Here is a 20,695-nt window from a genome sequence, read left to right as displayed (position 1 = left end):
TCCCACTTTAATTAATCAACTCTGTCAAGGACTTCCATCCCTTTCATAATTTAAAAATTGTTAGTAGATCTCTTTCTCTTCATTGTTCCAGGGTTGGTAGTTCCAGTTTGGACAGTCTTTGTTTGTATCAATTTAGAGAATGTTGGTGCCATCTTTGTCATTGCTCTTTGAATTCTTTCCAATTTCTTTATATTCTTTTTAGTACTGGGTGTCCATAGTGTCGCAGCGTACTCCAGTCTTGGTCTTATCAGTGTAACTAATATTTTCTTTACCATTTCCTCATCCAAGTAGTCAAAGGCCACTTTCATTGATCTTAGTAAATTGAAGGTTTCTCCGACTATTTTGTTGATATGCTTGTCTGGTGACATGTCTTTGCTGATAATTACTCCTAAGTCCCTTTCCGAGCTAAGTTTTTTAACTTCCTTTGTACCAATTTCATATTGCCTTGATTTTCTATTTTTACTTTTTCCTAAACTCCATTATACTACATTTCTTGATGTTGAAATTTACTTCATACTTTTCACTCCATTCCCAGACTTTATCCAGGTCTTTCTGTAGTGATTCACATTCTTCCTCTGTACTTTCTTTCATTAGTAGTTTTGCATCATCTGCAAAGAAGTTTGTATAACATTCCACACCTTCATCCATGTCGTTTATATATATGGTAAACATTATCAGAGCCAATACAGAACCCTGTGGGACTCCACTTATCATTTCTTCCCAGGTCGAGTATTTGTCTCTAAGTACTACCCTCATTTTTCTCCTGGTCAAGAAATCTTCCATCCATTCCAATAACTTTCCTTGTACACCACCTATTGTTTCAATTTTTCTTTGTAGCTTTTTGTGTGGTACTTCATCATATGTTTTTTTTTTTTTCAATCCAGGAAAGCACAATCTGCCCATCCATCCCTTTTTTGCATTATTTCTATTAGTCTTGAGTAAAAGCAAATCAGATTAGTGGCACATGATCTTCCACATCTAAATCCATATTATTTTTGGATTCAGTATATTATTTTCTTCCAGATGTTTAATCCATCTACTTTTGATAACTTTTTCACATATTTTTGTTATTGTGCTTGTAAGGAAGACTGGTCTATAGTTACTTGGATTTTCCTTGTCCCCTCCTTTATATTGGTACAATATTTGCATTTTTCCAAACCTGTGGTACCTTTCCTTCTATGAGTGAAGAATCAATTATCTTGTATATTTTGTCTGTTAGTTCATCTATATATTCTTTTAATATTCAATTTGTAATTGCATCCGGACTGTATGATTTCCTGACATCAAGGATTTTTATTTGGTCTCTTATTTCCTTCTGTGTCACAGTTATTTCTTTCATTGGGGGGGATCTTTCTGTATTTCTTCCCAATTTTGTGCACTTTCAATTGTGAATACAGATTTAAAATGTTTGTTCATAATTACAGCTATTTCTACATTTATATAATCATTATTCCCTTGATGCAGTTTTACTATTTCTTTTTTATCTTTTAGTTTACCATTCACATACCTGTTTAGGTTGGTCCTTACATTTTTTATTATGTCTTTTTGATAGTTTCTCTTTTCTTCCCTGCGTATTTTTACATATTAATTTCTTAGTTTGATATATATTTACCTTTTTTTTTTTCATCTTTTCCAAGCTTTGTCTCTTCTATTTTTTAGCCTCACTACAATTTTTGTTGTACCGGCAGTTAATGCACACATTTTCTTGCCTCTGCTTTGGTATGTATTTGTCTATTCCCTCATAAGTTTCTTTTAATATGTTCCATTTCTCTTCCATCTTTGTTTCTTCATTTAAGAAGTTTTCCCAATTTACATTTTGAAAGAATTTTCTGAGTTTCTCAAAATCTGTTCTGTTGTACATTAGTCTTCCTTTTCTGTTTTTCATTTCTTCTCAAATAAATTTGTTCTTTTAGTTTGAATTCTGTTATTATGTGGTCACTCTTCCCAATTGGTGTCTTGTATTATATTTTATCCACAATTTAAGGCTCTGACATAAATATTAAATCTAGTCTCAATGGTTCTTCATTGTTTCTATATCTGGTGTTTTTTCCTTTACCCATTGAGTCATTGTGTATGCAGTGGTCATATCCAGTAGTATATTTCCCCAAAGGTCATCTTTCACTGTCATTTCTTCCCAACATATTTCTTTTGAATTAAAGTCACCCATAATTACCATGTTTCATCCTTCTTTCCATAATTCAATTAATATCTTCTTTGTGTCTTCCAACATTTTGGAATGATCACTCTCTGTCCAAGACTGTGATTTTGGGGGTACATATATTACTACAAATTTTCTATTTATGTCACTTTTCAACTTTTATCATAATTACACACTATTTTTTCCTTCTGTTGTCTTAGTCACATTTAAGCATTTCTTAGTAAAACACATGACTCCACCCTGTTTCTCCTTTCTATTTTTCATCCAATGGTTATATAGACCTTGTCTCACAGTATTTGGTGGTAGTGGACCTTTTAATTTTGTCACCACAATTCCCATTATGTCTGGTTTCTCTACTGCCAGGTAGTTGTTTAATTTGTTTAGTCCTAAAATCATGTTTATGTTGGTATACATTACCTTTTTTAATATACCATTTTCTCAGCCTCAGGTCTAGTACTCTCCAAAAAACTTATTCTTTTCAGTCTCTATTTTTTCTTTTCTTTTCTTTTTTCATTTACTTAACTTCTGTCTTTCCTCTTTTTCCTTATCACTCATATCTTTTTCTATCCATACATTTTCATTTTTATCATTTTTACTATTTACCAGTTTTGCTGTTTTTGATAGTACTGCTATCATTGGAGATCTTAGTTTGATTTTTAGTGGCCAACATTGTTTTTCTTTAGAGTACTGCAACATTTTATGTACCTCTTCTATCTCTTTGTCCAATTCCTGTCCCTCCTCTTGTATCTCTCTCAGATATGTATGTGTGTGTGTAGACTAATGTATATTCCAGTCATGGACAGATCAGGGTTTCTATGAGCTATTTCATCATCCCTTCATCCATATAGTGAAACATCTATTTAATCTTCTGCCGTAGTCTGTCTCACCTACAATCTTGCTGATATGTCTGTCAGGTGATAGGTGGTTTTTTATCAACACTCCTAAATCTTCCTCCTCTTTTGTTTTTATTATAGGTTCATATCCCAAGGAATAATTTAAGAATGGTCTTTTACTACAGTTGCCCACCTCCAATACTTACCATTTTTTGGCCATGAATTTTCCCATTCTTGACTCCATGCAAAAGTAGTGTCTACATCTTTTTGCAATAGTCTACCATCCTACTCATTTTTCACTCTTCTCATGATTTTACATCATCTGTGAATGTGCTGCAATAGTTTGTTGTTCCTTCCATCATGTCATTGACATAGACAAGAAACATTATTAGTGCAAGCACTGAACCTTGTGGAACTCTGCTCATTATTGCTGTCCAACTTAACATCTTATCCTTTACTACTGTCCTCGTATATCTTTCCTTATGTGTTCCAATTGTCATATAAGTCAACTATGAGGTACTTTATCGGCCTTCTTTAGGTCAAGGTACACACAGTCCACCCACCCCTCTCTCTTGTATCATCAATCTTTTACAATCCTTTCACATAATTTCACTGCTGTGGTGGGCAGTGGTATCAGCCTATAATTTAGTGGTGTCTCCTTATTCCCACCTTTGTGAATTGGCACCACACTTGCCTTTTTCCAATCAAGTGGCACAATGCCTTTCAGTGAACATGTAATAAGACTGGATCTTGTCTGCTAGTTGTTCCTTACATTCTTGTATCCATTTTTTTTTTTATTCTTCCCCATAGTATTAATTATTAGGTGAATTACTTCAGCCTTGCCTTCACTCGGATTTGCTTATTCCACCTTTATGTCACTTCTCACCACAAATATTACCCCTCCACCCAGTTTATCTTCTCTGTCACTTCTTCAGATGTATCTTGTGTTCCCCAACTGTAGGTAAAAATTTTTTGGGGGTTTTGTCTCCACTACAGTGGCCGCAAAGGAAAAGTTCCCACTACGTTCTTTGGGATAAAAAAGCACAAAAGTACAAGTTACATTTGTTTTATTGCATCCTTATGTTTACTCCTAGTACTTAGACATGTTTTCTTTTGCTTTTAACCCCTTCCATACGGTGCCGCATACGTAGGCGGCATGAGGAGCAAGTGGATACGCGAGGCTGCCATATCGGCGTCTTGATTATATTTATTGTAGTTGCCCCTGCGTAATGACATACTCTTTAAACTGTCTTCATCACATTTTCTATGGTTATCAAAATTCACGGGTGAAAGAGAGAACGATCGATATAAGCGGTGACTATATTTTATGATGCGAGTATTATTACGACACATCGTACGTCTGGCAGCTAATGCTGCCCGCGAGATTTTGAACCATACTGAAGAGGTTAACACCTGTTCAAGCCTCTTTGGCATCGAAATGGCTAGGTTTTCGAAGTAGGAGGCATCCCTTGTGACCCACAACTTCTGCAAGGTTTCCTTCAGGCTGGTGATCGAGGTGGGGCACGACTTTTCCACTTCATTTTTCATTTGGTTCCAGACACTTTCAATCAGGTTTAGATCAGGGGAATTACCAGGCCAATCCAAAACATCAATATTATTATCTGCCAGGAACTTTTTCACAGCTTTTGACTTATGGGTAGGGGCACCATCATGCATAAAAAAAATCACACATGAATTTCCCACATAAACATCAAGTGATCTTTCAATACATCAATATAATTACTTGCCCTCATTGTTACATTTTTGGGGAGTAAATACAGTCCACCCCTGCCCTTTTTCCCACTGAATCACCCTGAAACCATCACACTATCCGGGTGTTTCACAGTCTTCACGGTGTACCGTGGGTCGTACCTGGACACACCACTAGGCCTCCTCACCACTTTGGCGCCACCCCCCCCTAACGAGTCGGAAGGTGCTCTCATCACTCCACATCACATTCTTCCATTGCTCCTGGGTCCAGTCCTTATATTTCTTTGCAAATAGTATCCTCTTCTTCTTCATGGTCTCCGTCAACAGCAGTTTCTTGGCGGCACGCCGACAGGGCAAACCCAGGTCCTTTTGAAGGTGATGTTGGATTTTTTGAATAGCAACATTTTTCAGCAGCTCAGGGTGCTTATTTTTTAACTCAGTTGCTGTTATCAAAGGATTTTTCCCTACTTCTCACTTTAAGATGTTATCTGTCTTTGGAGAAGTCTTTCTTTGGCCCCCAAAGCCTGCTTTCCTTGGTGGGACGGTGCCAGCAGGGAGTGCAGCAGCAGCATGTTTCAGCTTGTAGATAGTCCTTCTGCTTACGTTCAGCTCGCTGGCTACATGTATCACAGGCACTCCATGCTCCAGTAGGGTGAGTACACAGGTCTTCTCCTCCATAGTGAGCTTTGTATGTCCCATTGTGATCAGCTGGAGTCGTTTGGCAGAGCTTCAAAGTTGATTAAAGTCTGTGAGAAGTGTGAACAAGGAGCAGAGTATCACAGATCCTCTCCCACTGGGCTCTGGGAGCAGATGGAGGCGTCCCACTTGGGTGAGGGGAGGAGTCAGCCAGGCTGGTGTGAGCCACGTCACTCCAAGCTTCTCCCACTATTTGTATGGCGGGAATACAGTGGAAGAGTACCCTACAAATCTCGTGGAAACATTTCACTTGCGTTTTTCATGGGAACATTTCCCTTGTGGGCACTGTAGACACTAAATATCAGGCTCATTTATCCTTAAGTCGTTTATCTCCAACCTAGCCAATAGTAAATCATCAACATTAACATATGCTACTCTTAAGTTTCCTTCAAGTGTTCTGTGTGATGGTTACATTTGGAGCAGTGTGAATCTGTGGCCAGGCCTATTCTACATTGGTATTGTCTTAATGCCAGATGGTGTCCAAAGTACAGTTGTGCTAGTGTGATTATCGTCTGGTGTGGGAAGGTTTTCTTCATGGGACTTATATCTGGGGTTGTAGTATTGAATTTGGTGGTCTTGAATGACTTCATAAGTTATCTGGGTGCAAGTATGTTTATGTGTAGATGTTTTGTGTGGTTTGGATGGTAGGTTGTGGTAGATGTTTGAGTAGTATGCTGCTGATGTAGTTTTTTATTACATTCTGTTGGTGGTGCTTGTGAGATGTAGTGTGAAGGGTGTATGTTGTTCAGGGATTTGGTATAGAATTGTGTTCCTATGAACTGTTGTTAGATAGTTGTTAGAGTTTATTTTTTGTTAACCAAAGTCTGTGCTAGTAATGGTTCTCAATAGGTTTGTTTTCTTGTTATGTGGGCTGAATGTCATATGGGTATCAAATGTTAAAGAATTTCGGGGTTCCTTTCCAATGGAAGGGTTTGGCCATTTAGCTTCACTATAGGATGTGTTTTTCATTCATGGTTGTCTGGGGTGAGCAGTGTTCCTTTTCATTTCTGGGTGAAGCTACCATTCTGTTCAACTGTTCTAGTTTGTTCAAGTATGACTGTTTTTTGCTGCTTTTTATATTTACTGTGCTGGTATATTATGTTCAAATTGTCTGCATATTAGAGAATATTGGTGTTCAGTTCTGGTTCAAAAGTTGGTTGATAGCTCAGGAAGAGGTTGAACAGTAATAGAGAAAGTGTTGCTTCCTGAGGGACTCCATTGTGTAGTCTTTTTGTACCTAAGATGAGGTGTTGGGTCAGTCAGCATTGTCTCCCAACTATATACTTGGTCTCTTCCTGTCATTGTTATGGATAGTTTCCATGATCTTTTAGGATAGTATGTGTCTCGGAACCCTATTCTTTTTCTTTCTCTGTGAACAGAGTGGTAATAGAGTGGTAGTCCTTGAATTCATGTCAGTTAGGGGAAGTAAGTATTTTTTATATGATTCTTGCTGCAACTAACCTTTACATCAGTTTGGATATTGTGGACAGTTGTGAGATTAATTTATATGCTGTGAGGTTCTTCAGTGATTTTAGTTTCAAGGTTGATACTGAGCTCTGTTTTATATGTTTGGGATGTTGTTTACCCACTAGTTAGTTGAAAATGTTAGTTAAGGCTCTTATGGCATTTTGGTCATGTTTGACATGGATATTTGATATTCTGTCTGGACCTTCAGTTTTGGATTATTTTAGTTTCTTAATGGTCCATTATATTTCTTTACTTTGGAAAAGGTATTTACAGTAAAATCTCTTATCCTGCATCACTGGGACCAAAGGCATGCTGGATACTCGAAAATTTCGGATACTTGAAGGGGTTGCTAAAGTAAGTGAAGGGGTACAGAATGTCTACAATCACCCCTTTTACTCACTATTAATGTCGGTTAACATATAGTATCACATACCGTAACATAAGCAAAGCATCACAACACATTTGCGTTTATCAACTTTGGGCATGAAAGTTTACAGGGGAACACTAGAGCAGTGGTTCTCAAACTTTTTCGTGAGCTACCCTATTTGAGACATTTCACTCCGCAACCCAGAATAAAGTAAAGAGAAACAAAATGGACAGTGATATATGCCCTTTACTTCGGAAAAAAAATAATGTAAACAGCTTTTCTTTATCAAAACTAAATGAACAGAATCCATGGTACTGCATTTCCTTCAAAAAACGAAATTAATGGGATCTGTGGTGCCGTTTCTTATTTACCATTATTTCAAATTGTGGGTCCCTACAACCCATCAAAATTTATCTCGCAACCAAACTTTGGGTCGCGACCCATAGTTTGAGAACCACTGCACTAGAGGAAGAATGTAGCTGAACTGAGCGGAGACAAACACAAACGTGGCACATGTGAGAGTAAACAGCGTGGGCAGTGGGCTGTGGCGGGTGGCACAAACTGACCCAGTCAGTGGTGTGCTCTGGTGACGGCAGGAACAATTAAAGCCTCGCGCGGGAAATTTTATCGATTTGTATTGATTTCATATAGATTTTTATAGATTTTAATGCTCGGAAAAAATATGCCGGATACTTGAAGTTGCCGGATACCTGAATGCCGGATAAGAGGGCTTTTACTGTATTTATTTATTTTTTTCTTATTGTTTTCTGGTATAGCAATTTGGAAGCTACAATTGGGGAAAAAAAATTATATTGTTGCACTGCTATTTAGATTGTATTTTGTGGAGTTCCAGGAAAGAATCCTAGTGGAGAGTTGATGGTGGAAATGTGTCTAGAAAGAGAGTTGATGATAGCAAGTACAGTGTTTCGGAAGAAAGTCAAGCATAAGTACACATGGGAGAGGGTGGTGGAGGGAAGGGTGGTAGATAGAGCGTTAATGGACTATGTAGTGGTAAATAGGATTATGATAGGAAGAGTTAAGGATGTACACGTGCTAAGGAGAGAGGGTGGGGGAATATCAGATCATTTTTTGGTGGAAGGTAAGTTGAGAGTGGAGGATAGATGGAGGAAGAGGAAAGGGACAAAAGGTAGGGACGTGATTAGAGTGAACTCTTTAAATGAAAAGGAAAAGGGGAAGGAGTACAAGAAGAAGCTGAGGGAGGAGTGAAGGATAGAGTAGAGCTGGGTGTGGAGGAGGAATGGGGATGGTTCAAGGAGGGAGTCACAAAGTGTGCAAAGATGGTGTGTCGAACAAGAAGGACAGGAGGAAATAGAAGGAAGGGTAGTGAATGGTGGGATGAGGAAACAAAGAAGGTTGTAGAAGAGAAGAAGTGAGCTTTCACAGATTGGTTACAAAATAGGACGAGGGAGTCATATGAGAGGTACAAAGAAAAGAAAAGAGAAGTAAAGCAAAAGGTAAAGGAGGCAAAGAGGAGAGCAGATGTGAAATGGGGTAAGAGTATGACAGAAATTTTGAAAGTAATAAAAAGATGTTTTGGAAAGAAATTAAGAGAGGAAGAGGAGGCAAATCAAGTAGAGAAGAAAAGGTAAAAGGTGCAGACAGAGAGATGATAATGGAAGAGAAGGCAGTAAGGGGAAGATGGGCAGAATATTTTAGGGAGTTGCTAAATGTGAAGGAGGATAGGGAGGGAAAGATAGCTGCAGTGGGAAATGCTAAGAAAATGACCGTGATGAGTGAGGAAAATGGAGGAGAAATAAGGAAGGATGAAGTGAAGGTAGTTAAGATGATGAAAGCGGGTAAGGCACCTGGTCTGGATGAATGCCATGCAGAATGTCTGAAAAAAGGAGGTACAGTGATGGTGGACTGGCTGGTGAGGTTATTTAATGTTTGCTGGAGAGAGGGTAGAGTGCCGGAGGACTGGAGGAGTGCCTGTATAGTTCCACTTTACAAGGGAAAAGGGGACAAGTGTGAATGTAGTAGTTTCAGAGGGATTAGCTTGTTATGTGTAGTTGGGAAGGCTTATGGGAGGATCTTGATTGAGAGGATTAGGAGAGGAACAGAGGGAGTAATTGGTGAGGAACAGTGGATTTAGGATGGGTAGAGGTTGTGTAGATCAGATTTTTGTGGTAAGACAGATATGTGAGAAAGCTATAGGAAAGTGGGAAGGATGTTTTTTTGGCTTTTATGGACCTGGAAAAGGCTTACAATAGGGTAGACAGAAAGGCACTGTGGGAGGTTTTGCGGATATACGGTATAGGAGGAAAGCTTCTTGGAGCTGTCAAGAGTTTTTATGAGAGTAGTGGAGCTTGTGTCAGGATTAGAAATGGAGAGAATGAGTGGTTCGAGGTAAAGGTGGGACTTTGTCAAGGATGCGTTATGTCGCCCTGGCTGTTCAACTTATACATGGATGGGGTAGTGAGAGAGTTAATGCAAGGGTAGTGGGTCAGGGATTGGAGATGGTTAAAGAAAATGGAGAAAAGTGGGAGGTGAGCCAGCTGTTGTTGTTGTTATCATTCCCTAGACTGTCTGTCAGAGCAGTCCCGTCTCCCCAAGGAATGCCACAGCCGAAACTGGGTTTTCCCACAAATCCTTTATAGTGTATGTTGTGTTGTTTGCATGCATGATTGTGTATAATGCAGTCTTCCATTATGTGTTGTATGGGGTGAAGTGTTACATCCTGGGCAGCTGTTCACAATGCGGTCATCCAGCCTCTTCTGGTAGCTTAGAAGTGCTGGGTGGTGGCTGCACCACAGTCTGGCCAGATGGACTCTGTCCTTTCGTGGGAGAGAGGATTCAGAAGGGTGGATATCAGGGGGTCTGGCATGCAGCAGTGTGTTGCCTTTCAGTGTGTTAATGGAGCGGTGAGTGATATGATTATGAATATGTTTCCTGAGGCTGGTATTTGGTGGTTGTGGAGGAAGAGAAGAGTGTATCTGTGTGTGATAAAGGTCTTTGGGTGTTGTTTTAATGTTTCTTGGTGTGTGTGGGTGTTCTGGTATGTAGTGTAGCGGGTGTGATGTGTTTGTGGTGGCTGCAGCAAGTGTTTGTGTGCCTCTCATGTCGAGGTGGTCCTTGACTTTGAGGACTTTTGTTTCATGGTGTAACTGGTCTGTAGGTGTTGTATTTGTGCAGCCTGTAATTGTTTTTAGGGCTTTGTTTTGTATGATTTGAAGGGTGTTGTGGTGTGTCTCACTGAGATTAGGAGCCCATGCAGGACTCGCATAATTCATCATGAGCGTATGCATTGTTTGTATATTGTTGTATTACCATAGTTTCTTTGTTTTGTCCAAATGTTGTTCCAATGATTGACTTAAGTGCGTTAAGTCTAGGTGTGCATTTGTTTTTTATGTTTGTGATGTGTTGTTTGAAAGACATGGATGTATTGTATGTTACACCAAGAATTTTCGGTGTGTTTGTGTGTGGTATTAGAGTGTTGTTGATGTAGAGATGAGGTATGTATTTGTGTTCTTTTGTCCAGTTGGTGAGAAGTGTTGCTGTAGATTTGGTTGGAGCTATTTTGAGTCGGTTTGTGATGAACCATGTGTTGAGTGTATCAAGGTATGGCTGGATTATTTCTGCAGCTTTGTCTGTGTTATGATGTGTGCATGTGATTATGTCATCTGCGTAGGAAGAGATTTGTATTTCTGAGGTGTCTGGTGTGGGTAAGTCATGCATGTATAGATTAAAGAGCGTGGGGGATAGAACAGAGCCCTGTGGTACTCCATTCTTAATGTTTCTGATGTGCGATGATTGGCCATTATATGACACGTAAGCATTCCTACCTGCCAGATAATTGGCCAGCCATCTTTTGGTGTTATTGTGCATGTCTGTGTTATATATTTTATTTGTTAGGTTGTGGCGGGGGATAGCATCAAAAGCTCTACTAATGTTATAAGAAGTGTTCTGTGGTGGGGCCTATCTGAATTGATGCCATCTAAAATTCTTTGTGTGAGGTTTATCAGAAGGTTTATTAGAAAGAATCCAAAGAGCAGTGACAAAAATGGCATCCACACTGTCAAATCTGACATATGAAAAAAAATTGGAGAAATTACAGTTGTCAACACTAGAACAGAGAAGGGAAAGAGGCGAGTTGTTGACCATTTTCAGAATTATGAAAGGGATGGAAGTTCTTGATAGAGATGACTTATTAAAATGGGACAGAAGAGAAACGAGGACACGAAAAGAAACTAAAGAAAGACAGTTACAGAAAAGACCTGAAAAAAAAAAATAGCTTCCCACATAGAGTGATCGATGTCTGGAACAAACTGAACAGAGAAACACTGAATGCCGAAACTATACACAATTTTAAGAGCAGACTGGATGTGGAGAGATATGAAAATGGGTCACTACAAGCATAGCTCTCGTCCCGTAAAATACAACTAGGTAAATACCAGATAAACATATAAATAAAATAGGTGGAGAAACCTTCAACCTATTAAGGTCAATGAAAGTGGCATTTGACTACTTGGATGAAGAAATGATTAGAAAAATATTAGTTACATTGATTAGACCAAAACTGGAACATGCAGCAACACTATGGATACCCAGTACTTAAAAGAATATAAGGAAATTAGAAAGAATACAGAGAGCAACGACAAAGTTGGCACCAGCTCTTTCCAAATTAACATACAAACAAAGATTATTGAAATTGGAACTACCAACACTGGAGCAGGGAAGAGAAAGAGGTGATCTACTGACTATATTTAGAATCATGAAAGGGATGGAAATCCTTGATAGGAATGGTTTACTAAAAAATGACAATGGAAAAACAAGAGGTCATGAAAAGAAACTCAAAAAGGATAACAATAGAAGAGATCTGAAAAAAAAAAAAAAAGCTTCCCACATAGAATACTGGAATAACTTAGACAATGAAACAGTGTGTGCAAATACTATTCAAGATTTTAAGAAAAAAAATTGATGCTGAAAGATACAAAGACGGGTCGCCACGAGCATAGCTTCCTTCCCGTGTAATATAACTTGGTAAATTCACACCCAGATCACAAAATAAACTCTTTGAGACAGACCATCAAGCTCAGTATTACCCCTCCCATCACCACCACCAAACATCAGCTCCACAGAAAAATCCCTCTCAAGAGAAGCAAGAACCACAGTAGCATACTTGCACTCAGGACACCATCTCCCTCTAATAAAATACCAACACAGCACAGACCTAGATGGAGCTATCACGCAAAGGTCACTGAACACCTCACCCTACATGGTCCCACACTATCCTCAGACAACACAATATACTTTTCTTGAGTAACCAGTGGGCCCATCCAGTTATCACTGCTGATTGCTTGGGAGTCATGTGTCTCCTGCAAGAGACCTGGGGCAACAGATTGAATAATTCCCTATAATGATACCTCTTCAATTAACTATAATGAAGTCTGGCCAAGTGGACTCTGTCCTTTCGTGGGAGAGAGGATTCAGAAGGGTGGATATCAGGGGGTCTGGCATGCAGCAGTGTGTTGTCTTTCAGTGTGTTAATGGAGCGGTGAGTGATATGATTATGAATATGTTTCCGGAGGCTGGTATTTGGTGGTTGTGGAGGAAGAGAAGAGAGTATCTGTGCGTAATAAAGGTCTTTGGGTGTAGTTTTAATGTTTCTTGGTGTGTGTGGGTGTTCTGCTATGTAGTGTAGCGGGTGTGATGTGTTTGTGGTGGCTGCAGCAAGTGTTTGTGTGCCTCTCATGTCGAGGTGGTCCTTGACTTTGAGGACTTTTGTTTCATGGTGTAAATGGTCTGTAGGTGTTGTATTTGTGCAGCCTGTAATTGTTTTTAGGGCTTTGTTTTGTATGATTTGAAGGGTGTTGTGGTGTGTCTCACTGAGATTAGGAGCCCATGCAGGACTCGCATAATTCATCACTGAGCGTATGCATTGTTTGTATATTGTTATATTAGTTTCTTTGTTTTGTCCAAATGTTGTTCCAGTGATTGACTTAAGTGCGTTAAGTCTAGGTGTGCATTTGTTTTTTATGTTTGTGAGGTGTTGTTTGAAAGACATGGATGTATCGTATGTTACACCAAGAATTTTCGGTGTGTTTGTGTGTGGTATTAGAGTGTTGTTGATGTAGAGATGAGGTATGTATTTGTGTTCTTTTGTCCAGTTGGTGAGAAGTGTTGCTGTAGATTTGGTTGGAGCTATTTTGAGTCTGTTTGTGATGAACCATGTGTTGAGTGTGTCAAGGTAAGGCTGGATTATTTCTGCAGCTTTGTCTGTGTTACGATGTGTGCATGTGATTGTTATGTCATCTGCGTAGGAAGAGATGCGATGCGATGCGATGCGGTCACCACCCAGCTCTTCTAAGCTACCAGAAGAGGCTGGACGACTGTGTTGTGAACAGCTGCCCAGGATGTAACACTTCACCCCATACCATACAACACATAATGGAAGACTGCATTATACACAATCATGCACGCAAACAACACAACATACACTCTATAAAGGATTTGTGGGAAAACCCAGTTTCGGCTGTGGCCTTCCTTGGGGAGACGGGACTGCTCGGACAGACAGTCTAGGGAACGACAACAACAACAACAACAACTATAATGAAGTAAAATACCTCTGCATGGCTTTTGGGGCAAACTTTGAAAATAGAATGCCTGCTATTTGATCACTTGGTAGTTGTTTTGAAATTGTTATTGCTTACCTTGTTGAATGAGTAGTTAGTGTTCATAGGATAAATGAATTATCTTTTAGGTATGATAAACATTTAATTGCCAGTTCAAATGAATGTTTGGGATTTTGCTACAAAGTATTGCTAAGAAACTTTTTTTTAGTATAACCTTCAGCCCTTTTATTAGTGATGCCCCCTCAGGTTAACAAGATTTTCCAGCTTCAGCACAACCTTTAAATTAAGGTGTATTGAAGGAGTTAAGAAAATATGCATGAAGGACATAAAGAAATACTCCCTCTCAAATATCAATAGACAGATGGGACTAGTGATGGGCACCAGCATAAAGTAGTCCAGAGTACAGTTAGATTTCATAGCCAATAGCCAGTACTTCTACTATATGGGATATCATGCCAAAGAGGTGGTAAAGGAGATATTTAAGGATGGTAGTAGAAAAGAAGGATAGTAGAAGTTAAAAGTGGATTTTTTCACAGAACACATTAGAGGAAGGACCATCTCCCCACCACTAATTTCCAGTGCCCATTAACACTCACCAACAAAGGGGCTAGTACTCAGCTAATTGGTTTAAGATCTCTCTATCAATTTAAATATTTTCCTACCACTGTCTTGACATTAAAAGGGTTTAAACTGGTGGGCTGCCCCTTTCTTCCTACCAGCTGGTGACATTGAATAGTTTCACACTCTCACAACACAAACAAAAAATCCAGCATTTCTTCCTCTCATCTGCAAAGGCTCGAGGACTTCTGCTGGCTGTTGTAGGGCTGGGAGTTCCCAGTTAGGGATTTGATGTAAAATTTGATTGAGTTGACTAATCAGCATTTTACCAGAAGAGGTGTGCACCTAAAGTGTACAAGACTTTAGGAATATATTTTGGCAAATTAAGGTTCAAAAATGGGACTACAAGAATAACCTCTGTACTGTACCAGGTAAATATACATATCTACATTCAAATTATTACTTTTGTACTCTTAACCACTTCAGTACGATGATGCCTACGTAGGTGTCGTGAGGCATGAGTGGGTACAAGAGGATGCCGATGTTGGCGTCTTGATTATATATTTTTTGTAGTTGTACATGAGTTACCCCCAGATTCTGCAAACTGTTTTGATCATGTTTTCTGTGTTTATTTTTACTCAGACTAAAAGAGAACAAGTAATACAGCAGTGACTTTATATTTCATACAGCAGCCGATGCTGCACGAGAAAATTTGACTCATACTGAAGTGTTTGTTAACTGCAATATATAACTTTAATTCTCTGCTGTATTAAATCCTAGCATTCCATTATGCCATACTAGAGAAATAATATGACAGTTCAACTGCATATTATATTGACTGCCCTTATTCTTGCAATTGGCATCCATATTATTACAACACAATTCAAATTATTTTGGAATTACACATGTTTAGTCAAAGTAATTATTTAAAGTGCTTTGCATTGCTGCAGATAATACATGGTAAATGTTTCAACATAACCAAATGAAGAATATCTTTGTATTTCACGTAGTAAAACAGCTTGGCAGTATGACAGAATATGCGAGTTTGAACATTTTTTGTAAAGATTATGAGTGAGAATGGATACTTCAAATTGGTTTTATTTTTGCACATAAACATCACTAGTATTTTAAATTGTACAGCATAATTAAATGCATAAAGATAATCCCTCCATCAAGGAAGAAGAGTATTTTCAGTCTATATTTTGAAGCATTAGACTACTTGAACCTCATGGACATGCCACATAAAATGAGTCTGTTGTATATTGTTTACCATCTGCTTGGATTGTAATGGGTACTAATTGAAGAGGTGCTCCCTCAGAGGGACTTGTAGAATGTTGGAGAGTTGTAGGGACTGGAATAAGATGGGAACCACTGGAATTAACTAAATGGGCATTCAGTTGTGGTATTGATGTAGAAAGTGGTGGTGTGGGTTGAAGGACACTGTTGCTGCTGCTACTTGGGTTTGTAGGTTGAGTTAAAAGAGTAGTGCCACCTGTCTGGAGGGTGCTTGACTGTTGGGCTGCAATGATCAAAGTGTTGGACTGTATATGTGTTGTTGCAGCATGGGAAGGGATAAGAAGAGATGAGGGTTGTGTATTGGCTTGACCCGAGGTTATCATTGTTGCAGTTGAGGTTGGTGTGGTGATTGATGAAGTTGTAGTCTGGCAGTCCTGTTCATTTTTATGTGTAATCATGGAAGCAACTGGGAAGCCTGTTACTGATAGACTCTTCAGAAAATTAGTTGCATAAATATATAGTGCATCTTGTTCATCATTACTGGAATTGTTAGTTGTTGGTAATTTAAGATATGGAGGTAACTGTGGTTGTTTGTTATACAATAACTGAATTGGTGATCCATTTAAACTTTTCTGAAAGAATGTTCGATAAGCAAATACAAGGCGGTTAAGATACACATCCCACTGATATTGATTTTCAGTTGCAAATTTAGCTACAATATTACACAGCAAGTCATTGTACCAGTACTTATCAATATAGCCATTTTGTAGAGGGTATAAGGAAGAAACTCGTAGACTTGTCCCCATTATTGAACATACTTTATCATTTAGACGATTACAAAACTCTGGTCCTTGATCAATTATTATTTCCTCCATTAAACCATGGCGGCACATAATGTCACAAAGAAAGTTGCCAACATGTTCAGTAGTTGCCTCATTCGTGCTCATGACCTCAACCCATTTTGTGGCTGAGTCTGTAAGAATGACGACATATTTATGTCCCTTGTGAGTTTCACTCAGAGGACCCACCAGATCCAAACCACAGTGCAACATGACATGATTCTGTTTTGATGTAACTGCAGTTGGTGACATTTGACTGTTTGGTTGTGTAGGCTGGGTTGACACTTGTAATCTGGTTTGCTTGCTGTTACCATTCTCTATAATGGTTAAACTTTTGTTGGGTTGTTCATGGAGTTGTGTGCATGGCTCAAGAATATTTCCAATATCCTCAAGTCCAATTTGCTGAATAGCTTTGTCCATTATCTTACCAGTTGGTCTTCCATTAACTGCAAAGGCATGTTTATGGATGTGAGCATGCTGTAGAGCTTGTTTAATACAGCTCTGGCAGTCACGTTTGATGTAACAGTGAACATCCTTAGCTATAGTCTTCCAATAATACCGTGTACTAATTTTCTTTAACCTGTTGGAAATATTACAAAATGTTAATACAAGACATAAAACAAAGATGAAGTTTTAGTGTCGTAAAAACAAAAGTATCAGGCAAGAGAAATTATTTATAGCTAAAATTCTAGAAACATGCAAGCACAAGTCTTTCACGTCGGACTTATGTTGTCCAAATGCTCCTAACCTAAGTTCTATAGAAAAAATACCAATTGAAATAATAATAATTATAAATGCGTTTGCATGTTACTGGAATAGAAATGATTTATATTTTGCTAATAACATAATGGTATCCATCAATTAATGAAAATTACATACGTTCTGTTGATGCCATAATGTCGTCCATCTAATTGTTGGTGACATTCTTTTATAACCTTGAGTTTTTCTTCTTGCCCCTTTACAACTTTAAGGTGGCCATACTTTTTATGGTAATACAGAAGTTCCTCTTTGATGTTCTGGAAAGGGCGGCACTTTTTGCGAAAGTTGCTACGGCTATCCTTGCTCTTTATTGATTCAGGGTACTTGTTCTTAGACAAATAGTTGAAAATTTCTAGGTATTCTTGTGATTCCATCATGAACTTCACTGAGGTGCAAGTTGTTGTTGTTTTTTAGTAATGTGTTCGTGGTTTCAAATTACATGTTCATTGTAATCCATGTGACTTGGAAGGCTATGTAATGTCATTTTAAGTAAACAAGTATTGAAACTTGTTTTATCAGCGTAAAAGTTCATTACCATGTTTTGTTACTTTCTTAGTGATAACTGAATTTATATTCGTTATTCCCCACCATGGATTACTTCAGTTAATGTTTCTGCAATGGTATTTTTGAAAATATTTAACGGTAAAGGACTTATGAATTGTCAAAACCTATATTGACGTATACTAACTTGCTCTTCCCTTTGTTTATCAGGACTACCAACCGAGTTAAGCTTATGCCATGTTTTATTTGTATTTCATGTGGAGTTCCCTCTGCATGTGTTTGCTTTGCACTTTACATTGCCCGACCATTCAAATTCAAACAACACTCCTTCGAGGTAATGAGTCTATATATTAGGGTACAAATATGATAGTGTCGGCATGAAAAACGGATGCTGCCATTTCATTGGCTCATGCACTTCTCTCTCCGTGATTTTGCGGTAGTTTTAATTAGCGAGCTCATAGTTATCATTGAATATTTTTGCCTTTTACACCTGATTTTAATGTTGTAATCTACGTATGTGATATTGGAATGAAATATTGATATAAGTTATATCATGTGAAAATTGTAAACAAATATTCGCCTTATCAACCCGCAAATTTCTCATGTGTGGAAATCGTACCCCCCATTCTAGTGGATAGGTGTTGGGGACCGTTTTTGTGAACGTCACACTTTCCAAGTAGCTATTTTCGATTTGTGTCGTTTAAGTGATTATTCACATTAGCAGAAATCTTGCTTCACACCACATTAAGCCTATTCACCTCTAATAGCAACGAAACAATGCCACCTCATATGTGCTAATGTGGATCCGTCCACCCAAGTGTTTTGTTCTTCGTTATTTTCCCCTGCATATTCCAGTGTTCTTGTCTCCAATTTTTATGTTATATTCTGCCATCCCTCACTGATCTAAGTATCCTTCTCTTGCCGGCGTAGTGGTTAGAGTTCTCGGCCGCCAATACGACGGTGCGGGTTCGAATCCCGCCCAGGGCTGAAATAATGGGACCTTTCGCAGTCAGGCTCGTAGTTTTCTATTAGCGCTAGAATTTTCAATTGTCTCACATTCCATGGGGCAAAGGGGTGACTTAGCTAATTTGGAAACCGATATTTATAAAAAAAATACGACATAAATGGATGCATAAGTGTTTTTAGAATTAAAAAAATGACTCTTAATGTTATAAACTTTACTTACTGGTGTGTGATAAGGCTTTGTTAATTTAATTATAAGATAAAACTAAAAATAGGTAATTATTTTTACTGAAGTAAGTGTAAGGAGTAAAAATTAGAGGATGTCGATTTCGGTTTGTGGAATTTATCTGAGTGTTGAAAAATAATGGATATCACTGTAACGTCCTGTATATGAAGATAACACTGGGGAACACTCATTTTGTTGCATTTAAAAAAAGACTTTTCTATAGTCAACTTGAGTGTGCTGATTTCAAATCTGAAGTCGGGTTTTGTCTGCAAGCTACAGATTTTATGCAATTTGACATTTTTATTTATTTTTTAAATTTTCGTTATTATAGGAAATTGCAATATCAGCCACAATTCTTTTGTTCACTTGAATCTTAAAACAGTATGAAAGCCATTTCTGTACATTTATTAAGGCAAAAGAAACAGAACATTAACAGAACATCTATCCCAAAGTTAGATTAGCATCCTTCAGAACATCACCACAGCTGATGGAAGCTTATCAATTTCTTTGTGTATTTTTTTCAGGCAGGAATTTGCGTTTGTAACTTTTGCGTTTGTACATTTCATCTGGGCAATTTCGTTTAATGCTCCAGCAGTAGTCAGCCATCATACTTTTGTCCCAGCGCCCTTGGTAGCGTTCTTCCATGATCTTTAGGTCTTGGTGGAATCGTTCTCCTTGTTCGTCACTCACAGCCCCCAGGTTGTCAGGGAACTGATCAAGGTGGCTGTTCAAAAAATGAAGCTTGATGCTCATGTTGCACCCGAGATCACGAAAAGCGAGGAGCATTCTGTTCACAAGTTCACTGTAGTTCTCCGCCTTATTGTTTCCAAGGAAGTTCTGAACGACTGCCACAAAGGATAACCATGCTGGCCTTTCTAAAGAGGTCATCTTAGCAACAAACTGATCATCACGAATTAGGGTTCGAATCTGTGGGCCATCAAACACGCCTGCTTTGATCTTCTCAAATGATAACCCTGGTAAAGCTGTGATGATGTGTTGGAAACATTCACCTTCGGTTTCCAGTGCCTTGACAAATTGTTTCATCAAACCTAATTTGATGTGAAGAGGAGGAAAGATGATCTTATCTCTGTTTACAATTGGGTCTTGTATGATATTTGGCATGCCTGCTTCAAGGGTGTCACGAATAGGCCAGTCCTTCTGGACCCAATGTCTGTCTCGTGCTCGGCTGTCCCACATACAGAGGAAACATGGAAACTTGGTGAAACCTTTCTGTTGTCCAAGAAGAAAGTTGACCATCTTTAAGTCTACACAAATTATCCAATTGTGCTCATGATACTTTAATAAGTCCATGACCATTCTCATATCATCATAGTCTTCCCGCAAATGCACTGAGTGACCGACAGGTACTGCTCCATAAACATTGCCATTATGTAAAAGAACACACTTTAGACTGCGTTTTGAACTGTCTAAAAAGAGTCTCCATTCAGCAGGACTATAGTAAGGTACACCCAGTTCTTTGAGAAGCCCTGGGATGTCATGGCAGTAAACAAACTGTCTGTCTTTTGAAAAGAAGGTCACAAAAAGCTGGTCACGCTTTCTGAAATATGATACTTTAACAGAGTGATCAACAAGATTTCTGCCTTGTAATCTTGATGCCAAAAGCTCTGCTGCTTTCTTTGAAAGACCTAAATCCCGCACTAAATCATTCAGTTCAGCCTGGGGAAGAGGCTTAGGGACGGGGAAAGGTTCAGTGTCTGAAGAACAGTCCTCCGATTGTGAACACTTTTCTGACAATTCACTGTCACAACTGTCTTGCTGGCTTGTATCA

The 20,695-nt window shown here is 38.6% G+C and overlaps 2 protein-coding genes across 3 annotated transcripts in view; one reads left to right on the top strand and one right to left on the bottom strand.

The window, feature by feature from the left end:
- Nucleotides 1-20,695, top strand: part of LOC143025464 (methylmalonyl-CoA mutase, mitochondrial-like) — a 266,536-nt gene that overhangs the window by 198,217 nt on the left and 47,624 nt on the right. The gene's annotated exons all lie outside the window — the stretch shown is intronic.
- On the bottom strand, nucleotides 13,942-18,057 carry LOC143025465 (uncharacterized). The gene is made up of 2 exons (XM_076185160.1): nucleotides 17,337-18,057; nucleotides 13,942-17,037 (listed from the first exon to the last, which is right to left on the bottom strand). Exons 1-2 carry the CDS (start codon nucleotides 17,591-17,593, stop codon nucleotides 15,609-15,611), a joined length of 1,686 nt encoding a protein of 561 aa, XP_076041275.1. The 5' UTR covers nucleotides 17,594-18,057; the 3' UTR covers nucleotides 13,942-15,608.

The sequence above is a fragment of the Oratosquilla oratoria genome, chromosome 5, assembly GCF_046742065.1.
Source record: "Oratosquilla oratoria isolate Oo_2021 chromosome 5, ASM4674206v1, whole genome shotgun sequence".
Classification (NCBI taxonomy): domain Eukaryota; kingdom Metazoa; phylum Arthropoda; class Malacostraca; order Stomatopoda; family Squillidae; genus Oratosquilla; species Oratosquilla oratoria.
Note: the sequence above shows the minus strand (reverse complement) of the source record. Positions and strands in the feature narration are given on the sequence as shown.

What these genes read in the sequence shown, in the direction of transcription:
- LOC143025465 (XM_076185160.1), bottom strand. Translation starts at nt 17,593, where the DNA reads ATGATGGAATCACAAGAATACCTAGAAATTTTCAACTATTTGTCTAAG. An exon ending in CATTATGGCATCAACAGAAC is followed by an intron (nt 17,038 to 17,336) that starts GTATGTAATTTT and finishes TATTTCCAACAG; the next exon opens with GTTAAAGAAAATTAGTACAC.